General features: G+C 49.2%; 1 protein-coding gene across 1 annotated transcript in view; it reads right to left on the bottom strand.

Moving 5' to 3' along the window:
• Positions 1-851: 851 nt before the first annotated feature.
• The window catches only part of RFX2 (regulatory factor X2), a 37,041-nt gene continuing 23,055 nt past the window's right edge, over positions 852-14,837 (bottom strand). Inside the window, exons 10-18 of the mRNA XM_014961640.1 lie at positions 13,986-14,104; positions 13,553-13,665; positions 10,738-10,889; positions 9,188-9,285; positions 8,098-8,247; positions 7,512-7,720; positions 6,544-6,697; positions 3,392-3,434; positions 852-2,862 (exon numbers count right to left, since the gene is read on the bottom strand). Coding sequence (XP_014817126.1) covers positions 2,753-2,862; positions 3,392-3,434; positions 6,544-6,697; positions 7,512-7,720; positions 8,098-8,247; positions 9,188-9,285; positions 10,738-10,889; positions 13,553-13,665; positions 13,986-14,104 — 1,148 coding nt within the window. The 3' untranslated portion in view covers positions 852-2,752. The remainder of the gene's footprint in view (positions 2,863-3,391; positions 3,435-6,543; positions 6,698-7,511; positions 7,721-8,097; positions 8,248-9,187; positions 9,286-10,737; positions 10,890-13,552; positions 13,666-13,985; positions 14,105-14,837) is intronic.

The raw sequence follows: 14,837 nt of genomic DNA on the forward strand, positions 1-14,837 counted from the left end.
GGGGGGTGCAGGCAGCATGGGGGGTACAGGTAGTGTGGGGGGGTACAGGCAGCCCGGTTTCCCCCACCCCTGGCTGGGGTCCCATCGGCCGATCCCAGCCCAGCCCCGCAGCCAAAATCCCCGCGGGGGTTTGTCCCGGGGGCAGGGGGATGGAGCAGAGAGAAGCCAAATCTCCCTGTGGGTGTGTTTTAACGTCAGCATTTCAATCTGTGCTTCACTTTCCATTACAGCCGGGTGTGCTGGGGGCGGGGGGGGGCTCCTCAGCTGCCCAGGGAGGGGAAATAACCCCCTTCTTCCAGCCCCACGACGTGTTGTCCGAGGGCAGGGGCTCAGGCTGGTCCAGCCACCCCCCCTGGACTGGGCACCATCCAGAGGGAGAGTGGGGTGAGCAGGAAGGATGCAGAGGGAGAGAGGCTGAACCTAAACCTTCCCCTTCCCGACGGGTGGCAGGAGGAATGATGTGTCACTCATCACATCCCTGTGTCGCTGCTCCCATCCTCCACAATTAGCCTAGAAGTGTAATTAGAACAGGCTTCTTGTGGCCCCGTGCTCAGCAGCAGCCTGATCCTTCAGCCTCCTCTCCCCTCCGTGAGCTCTGGTGTAACAGGCACGTTATCCCTACAAACCAGCCACTGCTTCACAGTGAATATGTCCCCTTCCCCCCTGACACCGGGTCCCAGGCCGTAACTACTTTAATTAAACTGCACTGGGCAGCACCCACATCTCCCTGCAAAGCTGCAGCACCTGCCTGATGCCTCCTTTCAGTGATTACGGAAGAAATGGGACCACGACAACGATGGTACAGGCCTGAGCATTCGATACATGTTTATTGCTATTTGGGTTTAGCTGGGAATTCTGTGGGGATGGGGTTTGGGGGGGGGGGTTATCCAGGGGCCTGCACGGCTCCGGAGCGTCTCCTTCGCAGGTCCGTGGGGAGCAGAGGGGCTGGGTTTGGGGAGCAGTGGCCACAAAGAGGAGCTGACACACGGGCTGGAGTTAATCCCGCATCAACGGGAGCAAGGGGGGGGTTAAGACTCAGTTTTTCAGACCATCTGATCCCATCAGCAGGATGTGAGGTGGGGGTTCTGACCCAGGGAGCATTCATCGTTGTTATTTACAGATAAATCCTGCTTTCTCACTCGTCCCCTGTGACTTCAAGACGTTTACAGACAAACATCACCCTGGCAGACAACAGCACGGGACAGGAAGAGGGACAGATGTGCCACTACACACACTTTCTTTTTACTTTCCATTAGCAATAGTTTTTTTTTAAAGTGTCACAGCTACCTTAGTACCATTTAGGAATAGAGTAAATAATATATTTGGATAGAATATACTCTGATGCAAATGTACACAAGGCCCCTGGAAAAGCTCACATCAAATACGGTATCATTAGAAATAATAATAATAATAATAATAAAAGCTATTTATGACACGGCCTTTATTCACAGAAAGATTTGCCCCAGGGCTTTGTTTTTGCAGTTTGGCTTGATGGCAGATTCCCCCCACCAACCTCCACCCTGTTGTCCACGTCAGCCCAGACCCCCAGGACACAGAAAGGGCGAATAACCCCCCCCTGAGGCAGAAACCCCCCCAGCTCAGCCCCACAGGAGCCACCACCACGACACGGCAGAAGGCAAAGCAAAGGGAAACACCACAGTGGTGTTGAGCAAACTGGGAGCTGCTCCACGGGACGGGGTCATTTTATTTTACCAGGGTCTGAGCAGCAGGTCCTGCTGCGCCGGAGCGGGGGGAGTGGGCATGTGGGCCCCCCCTAAGGCACTGCGGTCGCCCACCCTCGCCCACACACGGGACCTTCAGCCTTTTAGCAGGACACGGAGCGAGAACTTGACAAAACCCAGGACGTGGGACCAGTTCCCTCTGCCCGGGCACCCTGGGGAGGATGGGGATTGCCTGGGGGATCGCCCAGGGGGGCAACGAACACGCTTTGTGACCGGCCACCGCTTCCTCAGAGTCCTTTGGTATCTTGAGTTGGCCTGACAGTGTCCCGGGAGCAGTGGTGGATCAGGGATGGAACGTCTGGATGGGGAGACACGAGAGCAGGTGCGAAGTCCTGCAGTCCCAGAATGTGTCCTGCAGTCCCAGAGCGTGTCCTGCAGTCCCAGAGCGTGCAGGTGTCAGTCCTGGAGCATGGACACGTCAGTCCCAGGGTGTGCATGAGCATCACCAGTCAGATGTGCAGCCTGGAGCCCCCTCCCCAGGTGGGTGTGGGAGAGACAAACCATCCTGTGCTTCCCAGCACGAATGATTTGGCAAAATCAGAGGCAGGAAGGACAGCTTGTCTCGAAAGGCCAGAGGAGAAGGGTCAGGTATTTTTCTTTCTTCTTGGGCACTGATTGGTTCAAGTTCGTATCACAGTGAAGTCTGAGAAGTGGGGAAGAAACCCAAACCCACCTTCCCTGAAAGAGAAAGCCTCCTTTGCCCGCCTCACTCAGACTGGAGAGGACAGGCAAGTCCAATCTGCTGTCCACGGAGGCTTCCATCACTCGGTAGTAGACGTTGGAGCTTGGCCCTCGAGCCAGCAGTTGTGTTGGAGGAAAGCAGGCGGCCACTGCGACCCCATGCCATGGCCCCACCGGGTTCCCCCCTAGATCCTGTCCTCAAACACAAGTAAACAGAAAGAGAAACTAAGAGGCACTAATAACGCAGAACCGGGGAGACTCAGGTTTGCCACCATCAAACCTGGCTCTAGATGTTCTTCGTCCAGCTGGAGAGAAGCCGAGTCCCCGTCTCAGATCTCCTGCAGCGAGTGGCCGGGGTCACTGCGCTCCCGTTTCACCAGCGGCTCCCCCACGCTCCGGGAGTCGGTGTCCACCTCGCTGCCCAGGTCACTCATGTCATCTGCAAAGGATAAATCATAGAATGGTTAGAGTTGGAAGGGACCTTAAAGATCCATCGAGTTCCAAACCCCCTGCCCTACAGCAGGTTGCTCCAAGCCCCCTCCAACCTGGCCTTGAACCCCTCCAGGGATGGGGCAGCCACAGCTTCTTGGGGCAACCTGGGCCAGGCTCTCACCACCCTCACACCAAAGAACTTCTGCCCCACATCTCATCTCAGTCTTCCCTCTTTCAGGGTCAAACCCTTCCCCCTCCTCCTAGGGCTCCCCTCCCTCATCCAGAGTCCCTCCCCAGCTTTCCTGGAGCCTCTTGAGGGACTGGAAGGGGCTCCAAGGTCTCCCTGGAGCCTTCTCTTCTCCAGGCTGAAGCCCCCCAACTCTCTCAGTCTGTCAAATCTCAGCATCAGAGTGGGGACCGGAGGGGAAGAGGTCTTTCTTCCCAACAGAGCAGGATGGAAGAGCCAGCGTGAGGTTCCCCCTCCCACAGTGACTCCATTCCCAACCCAAGGGCTTCCCTTGAGGGACAGAAGGTACCTTTGTCCAGCAGCGTTGGGGACAGGGATGTGAGGTCACCAAACTGAAAGAAAAAGGAGTTACAAGGTAAGGGAGGCTTATGGAGACCCAAGGTGCCAGACCTGCAAGTTGGCATCTATTTCTGAGCAATTCCAACAAGCAGCTTAAGCTCAGGAGAAACCCAAAGGATGAGCAGTACTGCACGTGGGGAGCAGAAAGCAAAACTGACCACATGTTTCAGGGAAAAGTCTGCCCCTGGCATTTAAACCTCTGGGCAACCACCACAGGGGACAACCCAGGGCAGGATGGAGCTCTGGAACGAAAGGAGACATTTTTCCATTCCCCAAAGCATAGAAAACTTGCTCATAGAGAAGCTAATTTGAGTGCCCAGACCCAGCTGCCAACCAGCCCCTCGTTAATGTGGCAGCATCCACAGCAGCTGGGACTCAGGATACTCTTATACAGAAAGCTAGGGATTACTTTTTTTTGCTTTTTTTCTGGGCTTATATCTCATAGTCATTTAAACACAATTCATGCTTTATTAAAGCGATGACAAATCTGGCTAAAAATTGCTCTATCTTCCAGTTTATGAATGTTAAATTCATTCAGCCTAGATACTTCTTGAACTTTTGAAATAGTTTTTATTTTGAGTGATTCCCCAGGAACTATTTGAGAGCCTCTCACTCTTTCAAGTAATGATAAATCTGGTACAGATTTTGGTAGGAACAGAACTCAGCCATCATTTTCCCAAGTCTCTGTTTAAACTCTCTGCTTTGCTCCTGGGCTACCTGCCAGAGAGATATTGTACCATTAGATATTTTTTCTCAGTATGACCAAGGTATCAGCTGCTACTGACCCTTCCATCTACTTTACTGCGGTGGCCATTCTTCCCACAGCGACCACTACACAAGAACGTACAGAAATACTGAGGGAAATCAGGAATCAGCCTTGCAATATCATGCAAACCTTCTGACCGTGCCTTTCTCCGTGCTCCTAGGATGGAGACTTTTGTTCTTACCCCTTTAGTTTCACCTTCAGCTCTTGCACCTTTTAGCTGAAGCTCTCGCTGATTTTATAACAAATGCAGAAAAAATAAAAATACTTCCTTATGACATCACCTCACTGCCAGTACAACCTTTACAGAGTTGACTTCCCAAAAGAGTAAGTATTACCTGACATTATCCCTAATGTACTGCCACTGACCAAAGGATGGTGCCTTTTCTCCAGCCCTCAATGTCTGTGGGGCAGTTAATTCACCTCTTCTGGGACTCCACCATCACCCCACCTCTCTGCAAAGCCTTTGCAGTCACCTCAGGACAGTGCTTTAGCTTGCAAGGCCACGTTGCCCATTGAAACCAGAGATCTGGGTACATATTGGGGTCTGGAGATGTGTCATCTCTCTCTGTGACGAGGTCTGAAACACTAAATTGCTCTAATTATAATGCTGAAAAGCCATGTGAAGTTAGGAACTGAGTTATAAAGGGAGGGATGGGAACGGAAGGAATAATGCTGAAAAGCCATGTGAAGTTAGGCAGAAGGAACTGAGTTATAAAGGGAGGGATGGGAACGGAAGGACACAATTCCTCCTCTTTCACAGGGAAGAATCAGCCTCCTCCTGGAGAACAGAAATATTGCAAGAGTTTAAAGGAAAGGCAAAACCTGAAGGATGAAAGGTCCCACGGCTGGGGTTGGCTGGAAGCTCTCTGCCTTTCACGTTCCTTTAATATCCACAAAGACAGAGGGTTTACTGAATTTCACTGAATTTCACTGAATTTTTAGGGTTGGAAGGGACCATAGAGATCATCTAGTCCAACTCCCCTGCTGAAGCAGGACCACCCAGAGCTTGTCAGAGCATGTTACTCAGGAGCATCCAGGTGGGTCTTGAAAATCTCCAGAGAAGGGGACTCCACACCCTCCCTGGGCAGCCTGTTCCAGGGCTCTGCCACCCTCACTGTGAAAAAGTTCTTCCTCATATTCAAGTGGAACCCTTTATGTTTTACTGGGAATAGTGGGAACTGGCAGCACGGGTCTGATGGGAGGGGAAGGGGAAGCCAAAGGCACGTGATTGACTCGTCTGACTCCCCGACATGAGCTCCATGGAAGGAAGAAAAAAAATTATGAACTTCAAGGAGCAAATGAGATCAGTTTTAACACAAGTCTTTATCTTACTGTCCCAGGTTGATTGGAGCCTTTGAAATCTGGCCATTTCACAGTGAAAAACGGGAAGTGACTTCAGCAAGGCAGGACAGGGGCTGCTGGCAAGCTGGGTGCCAGGTTTGCTGTCTGATTTGTTAAAAAAAAAAGCCCAAACACCCGCCTCACCACCCCAAACAACCCAACACTTCTCTTTTTCAAGCCAAAACCAGAGAAAGTGGCCGACTGAGCACGTAACTCTGGAGCTTGCAGAGGCCTGAAGAAGTTCAGTGGATGGGACCACTGAAAGCTGAAGGGAACGTAACTTCTGGACCTCATTTCCTTGCTTTAGCTTTTGTGTTTGATGGGACTTTGCCCTGGCGGGACCCCAAAGTCAGGGTTGGTACCCACAGGTTATGGGGATAAGTGGGGAGATGCTTTTCTTCCCTCCTCCAGGCCCCCAAAGCCCAGCTGATGCTCAACTGCCCCAAAACCCACCCACTCAGGTATTAGAGAGCCAAGAGGGAAGATGCTCAAGGAGCTGTGCCAGGCACCCAAAACAACTCCGTAAACCCTTCGGCAAAGATGGTTATAAAAACCCGTCCGGTTTGTGAACCAACCCTGTCTCTTTAAGGGCTGCTGGGTTTGGATTTGTTTCTAGGGAATAAGCAATTCTCACCTCTCCCATTACAGCAATCGGCGTCTCCCCTGTTGCCTGGGCAACGCGATGCTCCACCAGATAAAACATGTATTCGTCATAGAGCAGGCGAATCAGGTGGAAGGACCCAAAGCTGGCAGCGCTGCGCAAAGTGAGGTCACGGATCACCATGGAGCTGGGAAAATGGCCAGGAAACAAAATATTTGGGTTATGGTTTATGTTTGCATCACGGGCTGACGTGAATGATCCTTGTGCCAGGCACCCAAAACAACTCTGATGGTTATAAAGATGGTTATAAAAACCCGTCCGGTTTGTGAACCAACCCTGTCTCTTTAAGGGCTGCTGGGTTTGGATTTGTTTCTAGGGAATAAGCAATTCTCACCTCTCCCATTACAGCAATCGGCGTCTCCCCTGTTGCCTGGGCAACGCGATGCTCCACCAGATAAAACATGTATTCGTCATAGAGCAGGCGAATCAGGTGGAAGGACCCAAAGCTGGCAGCGCTGCGCAAAGTGAGGTCACGGATCACCATGGAGCTGGGAAAATGGCCAGGAAACAAAATATTTGGGTTATGGTTTATGCTTGCATCACGGGCTGACGTGAATTCTTGACCCTGAGGGTACTGTGGGACACAGTGCTCTGTTTCTACCTGTAACCCAAGAGCATCAAAGCACTTTAAGAAATCAGTTGATGGAGTATCCTACCCCCCTCCTGAAAGGATACAGGGGATACAAGAGTCCCTTCTGCACTGGGGCAAAGCATCAGTTACCAGAGTTGATGGAAGCAAAGAACCTTGGCTTTTCAAGGAGCTATTTACATGCCCAAAGCCTGGTGCAGAAATACCATAGAATCATAGACTGGTTTGGGTTGGAAAGATCTTTTTGTTCCAAGCCCCCTGCCCTGGGCAGGGACTCCTTCCACCACACCAGGTTGCTCCAAGCCCCCTCCAACCTGCCCTTGAACCCCTCCAGGGATGGGGCAGCCACAGCTTCTCTGGCCAACCTGGGCCAGGCTCTCACCACCCTCACAGCAAAGAAGTTCTCCCTGAGATCTCATCTCAATCTCCCCTCTTTCAGTGTCAAAACCCCCCCCCTCCTCCTAGGGCTCCCCTCCCTCATCCAGAGTCCCTCCCCAGCTTTTCTAGAGCCCCTTGAGGGCCTGGAAGGGGCTCCAAGGTCTCCCCGGAGCCTTCTCTTCTCCAGGCTGAACCCCCCCAACTCTCTCAGCCTGTCCCCACAGCAGAGGGGCTCCAGCCCTCTGATCATCTTCGTGGCCTCATCTGGACCCATTCCAACAGGGTTGGAACCCTCCTGAGCTCCAAAACACTCCAAAACGAGAAAGAAAATGTACCTATAGAAAGACCATTTCAACAGGAACTGCCGGGCTGCCTTGGGAAAGCTGGGACTGCCCTCATGATGCTTCAGGACTTGAGTGACAACATTATCCAGCCAACTAGCCCACTGGTCCAGAGAACTCTGCTGCTGCAGGGTGAGCTTGAAATCCTGCTCCAGCTTCTGTACCATGCCTTCCTCACACTGGCACACCCATGAGGCTTGCTCCTGCTCAGAAAGAAGGGTTGACAGTTACTCACACCAAGCCTGCATGGTTGGTGTACCCCAACCCAGGAATTCAACTTCATTTCTAGAAGACAAGGTCTCCAAACCAGCTGTGAATCATGTCTCCTCCGATCTGTCCAGACCACAGCATAATATTATTGTTAGGATTGTATTATTGTTGGTGTTGGCATTGTTCATTACTACCTTCTCCACTGTTCACAGTGTGAAGTCAGACTTACCTGGAAAAACACCAAACCCATTAAATTGTTCATTTAATTGCTCCTTAGTGTTGGAAATAAGATGCCGGTTACCAGCAGACAACCTCATTCTAGAGCCCCACTTCTAGACACCATGCCATAGGAAAAGATGCCATAAGTCACCTGCACGTTGGCGAAGTCAACCCGATTGAGGTCACTGAGCATCTGGTTGATCTGGGAGGTGTTCTGCAGCACGGCCCGGGCGGCCTGAGCCAGGTGGTTGAGGGACGTGTATCTCCGTAACGTCTGGGCGAACGCACTCACCACCCCGACCTGGAAGACAGGATGGAGGGCACCGTGAGCAGGAGGCCACAGGGCTTGGGGGCAAATGCTCCTCAACGCCTGAGAGGACGAGGGGCAACGGGCACAAGTTGGAACAGAAGAGGTTCCACTCAAATCTGAGGAGAAACTTCTTCACGGTGAGGGTGACAGAGCCCTGGAACAGGCTGCCCAGGGAGGGTGTGGAGTCCCCTTCCTTGGAGATTTTCAAGACCCGCCTGGATGCTCCTGAGTAACATGCTCTGACAAGCTCTAGGCAATCCTGCTTCAGCAGGGGAGTTGGACTAGATGATCTCTATGGTCCCTTCCAACTCTAAAAAATTCAGTGAAATTCAGTGAAATTCAGTGAAACGCCGAGCTCAAGCACATGCCACCCATCAGCTGGGGGTCTCCGCACAGTCCCCACCCCCGCTGCTGTCCATGGCAGACACGAGCAGCACTTTTGGAGCATCTATTGCATCTTGCAAACCAGCCTCAGCATTTATTTTCTTTAAACTAACAGGTTTTCACATTCCCTCTCCAGCAGAGACCAGGGAGGTGAGAACAGGCTGCAAGAATCCATGGCTTTAGGAGAGGGGGAGTAGGAGCCTGAGGTTCAGTCTCTGCAATGCCCCTCAGTCCACCAGGTGTCCTCTACTTTCTAGTAGGACAGCTTCACCCCAGTGCAGAGATTTTCTTCCAGGAAGCTTTATCTGCAATTTCAGGACGTGGAAATGGCTCAATGGACAGAACATCAGCAGCTTCTGGTCCAAAGGAATCACCCTGCCTGTCCTCCCACTCCTTGCTGATCTTGGTTGATAATTATTCATGACACTGTGCAAGTCTGGAGGACACGTGGCCAAACCCTACCAAGGATTTCCATTCACTGTGGAAAACTGCACCATGCAAACACACACACACACTGAATCCATCTCCCTGACCTGCCCCTGCTTACCTTGGTCTGCACAACGTAGGGGGGGAATTCACTCATTGCGTTCATCAGCCACCCCTCCAAACTCTTGGCAAAGTTCCGGATCGCCTGGGTGAGTGTGCCTGCAAAGAACCCTGCAGAGTTAGAGTCTGTGTCTCTGGACATCACTTTTCTAGCTTAGGCCCGTGGTGGAAAGCGCAGCCGCTCATCTGGTCAGCTCTGAGCTCCATTTAGCATCAGGGAAATCAGCTGGGTCCTGAGATGCACTCAGAATCTTCTTAGTCTTAGTCTTATTCTTAGTCTTAGTCTTGTCTTAGTCTTAGTCTTTTCTTAGTCTTAGTCTTCTTAGTCTTATTCTTAGTCTTAGTCTTTTCTTAGTCTTAGTCTTACTCTTTAACATTGTTACTCAAATTTTTCTTCCGACTGTTACTCTTATTCTCATTCTTATTCTCATTCTTATTCTTATTCTTATTCTTATTCTTATGATCGTTACTCTTATTCTCATTCTCATTCTTATTCTTATTCTTTCTTATTATTCTTATTCTCTAATATTGTTACTCAAACGTTTCTTCTTATCCTTATTCTTATCCTTATTCTTATTCTTTCTTATTATTCTTATTCTCTAATATTGTTACTCAAACTTTTCTTCTTATCCTTACCCTTATTCTTATTCTTATTCTTATTCTTATTCTTATTCTTTCTTATTAATCTTATTCTCTAATATTGTTACTCAAACTTTTCTTCTTATCTTTATTCTTATTCTTATCCTTCTTTTTATCCTTATCTTTATTCTTATCCTTATTTTCTTATTCTATCTTTATTCTTATCCTTATTTTCTTATCCTTATTTTCTTATTCTATCTTTATTCTCATCCTTATTTTCTTCTTCTCATTTTCTTATTCTTTCTTATGCTTTTCTTACTCATGGTCCTTCTGAGCATTTTCCAAATGCAGAAATACTCTCTCTAAACCCACACGTGTCCCGGGGTGTAGATTGACAAGGGCAGCTCCAAAGGCTGTGGTTTTCCCGTTGTCCTCAAGCCAGGGCTGAGCTGAGGCCTCGGGGAGAGTGACGCAGGGATTTCATGGAGGAGCCAAATCAGAGGGAAAACTCTCCGTGTCCCCTCACTCATCTCCTCAGCGAAAATCGACCCCAAATTTCCAGGAGGTGCCTTAAGGGACTGGATGGTCTTAGGTAAACATGACGCTGTCTCCAAGGAAACATCTCAGAGGGATCAGCTGTGCTGACTCGTGCCTTCAGCCCCTGCTTTCCCCTTGACTCCTCGCCAGCAGCAGGAGACATGATACGCAATAAACCCAATTTCAAAAAGCCTGGGAATTTCCAGGGGCCACAAAGCACCGCTGACGCAGAGCGATGCTGCTCCAGCACCAAGATTGCTGTTGCCACAATATTTTAACTTGTGTTCAAAACAAAACCCCCTCAACCAAGATTTTACAATGGAAATCTTTGTGGCAAGTGGTAGCCAGGCCGAGTGAGTCAGGGATGGCTGTTTGTCAGACGCAGCATCCCATGACTCAGCCCCAGGACCCATGTGCTCCCGACAGGATACTCACTGGGCACCGGTCTCAGCACGTCCGGGATGAGAATCTCCACCAGGGCCTGGTACAAGATGTGATCACAGCTCCTCATCCACTTGAGGATGGGCTCGTATTTACACAGACCGATCAGCTTCTCTTTCGGGAGGGTCCCTTCGTGTTCCTCTTCGCTGTGGGAGGAGGAGGAGGAGGAGGGAGGCAGAGCGTTAGCAGCGGGTTTGCATTCAGGGCCTTCACCTTCCTCTCCATTCCTAATCCCAGCTTTCAGCAGAAAAAAAACCCACTCGTGTTTCTTTCAGAAGGAAATCTCTGGTGGTTTGTACAAGTCCTTTCTGACTCTGCAAGCTCCTCTCCATCCATGGGGACAGTTTTCCCTCAAATCCACGTCTCCCTGTGCCTGGCTGCCTGACTCTGCTTCGTGTGCCTGGGAGTTGTACGTCAGCAGGTTCCTCCTTGCAGACCCAGCTGCTTCCAAATCCTTCCCACCTCTCCCCCGTGCTCTAAACCTCCTCAGCTCTACCAGTGGGGACAAATATTTCCAACGAATGTCATCTGAGCAGATTAGCTGGTATTAACAGATCCTACAAATGGTTTTTAAGGCGTTTAACACCTTCAAATGCTGAATGTTTTCAGAAGGAGAAAGAATTGCTGTTCTGATGAGAACAGAGTATATCTTCTCTAACTGAACGAGGTCAATCAAGCTGCATTATTTTCACTTTATAGATGTATGGAAACTTCTTCTGCATGATTAAGGCATAAGATATTTGGTCAAACAGCAAGCAGAGAAAACCAAAGCCTTAACCCTGCACCAGAGCATCAAAGCAGAGCTACCAAGACATTACGCTGGGAACTGGGAGTTTGCAGGGGACTTTCCCCAGGCATTACATCAAAAACATTAAAGCCAAGGCTTGGACATACCATAAAGAGGTAGTTACAGCCTCTGCCTGGGCGGTTTTAGTAAATGAACTCCACAGACACACTCCTAGAGCTCTCATATGGAGAAAAGGGCTATCGAGTACCTAAAATTTCTGTTAAGTGGAACCATTTTCTGCATTTTTTCATACTTTCAAACAGTTCACCACTTTGGTTTTATATTTGTGTAGAGGGGGGAGGTGTGAAGGAGTGCTTTATTTACCTGTCTGGGTTATTAGCAGTGACACGGGGAGGTACTGGGGTTAGTTTAGATGGAGAAATGCTGCCTCCAGTACCCGAGTGTGTCTGTACCCAGCCCAGCTCTCCCTGGGGGCTGCAATGAGCCCTGGGGAGACACCCCTAAGGAAAAGAGACTTTGAAACAGCTACAGTGATTCTTTGTTACCCAAGAGATGTTTTCCCACATCTGCTGAGGGCAACAGGGCCATATTCCACAGATTATTAGGTGATATTTGCTTATTACTCAAACTTTTACTATTTTGCTTCTGAATATAAAATGTCAGTATCAGAAGTTCTTATACAATCAGTAAAAGTGGACTGTAGAGACTTACTATATAAGTTTTAAGAAGAAACCACCTTTTCAATTTTCTCTATTTTTACTTATTTCTATTCCCCCATCAGGCTACCAATGCACAAAGGATGAAAAAAAAGGCACTAACACTGAGCCTTCCCCTTTTCAATTTTCTCTATTTTCACTTATTTCTATTCCCCCATCAGGCTACCAATGCACAAAGGATGAAAAAAAAGGCACTAACACTGAGCCAGGCAGGAGCACAAAGATCAGAGCAGCTTCATTTGTCATCATCTGCCTCGAAACATGAGGCACCTCAAGATCTGGACAGGCAGCCAAAGAAGAGAGTCGGTCTAGATGTCACTGAAACCTCAGCGTCTGGGGTGTCACTCAGACTGACACCTGATGACACAGACTTGTCACTGTCTGCTCCTGCTGACTGTCAACGAAAGCATCACCTCCTCCTCATCCATCCCAAGGCTCTCTGCATATTCAATTAGCACTTGTTGCAGAAAGTAAAAGGCAGGTGGATGTACAGAACCAGAGCAGATGCTTTCCTCTGGGGTCTGAATTTTGTGTGGTCATTATGATATGAGACCCTTCTCACACTCTTTGTGACAATTCTGTGGGGAAGTAAATACTTTCAAGTCTTACAAAGCCCTCAAAATGCCTCAAAATGCCTAATGAAGCTGAAAATACTTTGGCCAAGAAGGCCAACAGCTTCCTAGCCTGTGTCAGGAACAGTGTGGTGAGTGGGACTCGAGGTGATCATCCCCCTGGACTGGGCACTGGTGAGGCCCCACCTCAAGTGCTGTGTCCAGTTTTGGGCCCCTCACCACAAAAACGACATTGAGGTCCTGGAGTGTGTCCAGAGAAGGGCAGTGGAGCTGGTGAGGGGTCTGGAGCACAAGTCTTGTGAGGAGAGGCTGAGGGAGCTGGGGGGGTTCAGCTTGGAGAAGAGGAGGCTGAGAGGAGACCTTATTGCTCTCTCCAACTCCCTGAAAGGAGGGTGTAGAGAGATGGGGGTCGGTCTCTTCTCCCAGGGAACAGGCGATGGGACAAGAGGAAACGGCCTCAAGTTGTGCCAGGGGAGGGTTAGGATGGATGTGAGGAAAAATTTTTACACCAAGAGGGTGTAAGAGCCTTGGAATGGGCTGCCCAGGGAAGGGGTTGAGGCACCATCCCTGGAGGGATTCAAAAGATGCGTTGACATAGTGCTTAGAGACATGGGTTAGTGATGGGTTTTATCGGAGTCAGGTTGATGGTTGGAGGAGATGATCTTAAAGGTCCCTTCCAACCCAGACAATTCTATGATTCTACTTCATGCACTTTTAAAATACCACCAAAAAAAAATATGGAGCACTCAGAAATAATGAAAGCAGAGCGGTACCTGGTCGGCAGGGCAGCAGAGCCATCGCTAGAGGGTGTTTTAGGACTCCAGAAGGATTGCCAGAGCTTCTCAATATAATGAAACTGAAGATTCATGACAACATCCAAAGTCGCCTAACAACGAAGAACACAACCCATGAGCTGCTCTGCCAGCAGTTTGTCACACAGCCTAAGCAGAAATTTCACGTGCTGCCAGTTAGATGAAATAATTGACAAAAGAAAAACAATGGAAAGGGCATTGTTTTAATAATCAAGATGACATAAACCAGGTCAGAGAATGAAAAAAATAACATAAAGAGTAATATTTAGTTGTAATAGGCAGGAAATCGAGCATTCCCTATTATATTCTAGCTTTTCCTAAGAGCATGATATAAGCACATGCATTATGTCCCACATCAATTAAGAAATCCATTAAAAATATTCAAAGCAATCACCTCGCAGTGTCGCCTGTAAAGAAGCTGCAGAGTTTTCACATCGTTCATGGTGACCCCTTCTCTTAAGAGGACGTTACCCAGATCCGGGGCTGGGAACTCAGGAAAGACATGGGTGACATCTAGGGAACACAAAAAAAATCAGGAAAGATGGTGAGAGCTGGGAGCATTCAGGATTCCAGGTGAGTCCAAGGTGCTGCTGTCGCTGGTTGAGATCTTCCATGTTTCAACTGGGGATGAAACGGGAGAAACGAGACCAATAATCTAGTATTTTCCCAATTCCTGCTGTTATACTGGGGAAAAAGGGAACAACCACAGCCCATTTATTCAGTGTGGAAAGGAAAATGTTTTCTTTCTCTCTGTAATAAAAGAAACAAGAGTACATTGTCCTCATCCACCGCGCTTCCCATTAGGTTTTCTCCAAAGCCTGACAAATGTCTCTCTGGTATTTTGAGCGCACAATGGAAAACATAATTGGACAAGAGCAATTGTTTTTCAGAGCAGCCTCAGCACTGGTCGGGATTTGGTGTCTCTACTTGAATGATGGAGACACGTAGATCCACCACCAGCAAAGCCAATGAGCTTTTCTCATGAAGAGAAGGTCCACACAGATCGTCTGTGGTTGGATACTTGGTGCAGCCTTTGCAAGGAAGAGAATCACTCTTCTTCCTCCGGCTGCCGGGCTCAGCCGGGCTCTCCAGGCCCTCCCTCCTTCCATCCAGTTTGGGTAACACCAGAAGGATTAAAAATGTACACAGAGGGAACAGACAGACCCGATGGCACCAGGAAAAAGGCTTCCTGTGGGTATGGGAGTGAGCAAATAAACTTAGCAAGTGTGACATTCCAAGAGCTTAT

The sequence above is a fragment of the Calidris pugnax genome, unplaced genomic scaffold (assembly GCF_001431845.1).
Source record: "Calidris pugnax isolate Ruff unplaced genomic scaffold, ASM143184v1 scaffold431, whole genome shotgun sequence".
Taxonomy (NCBI): domain Eukaryota; kingdom Metazoa; phylum Chordata; class Aves; order Charadriiformes; family Scolopacidae; genus Calidris; species Calidris pugnax.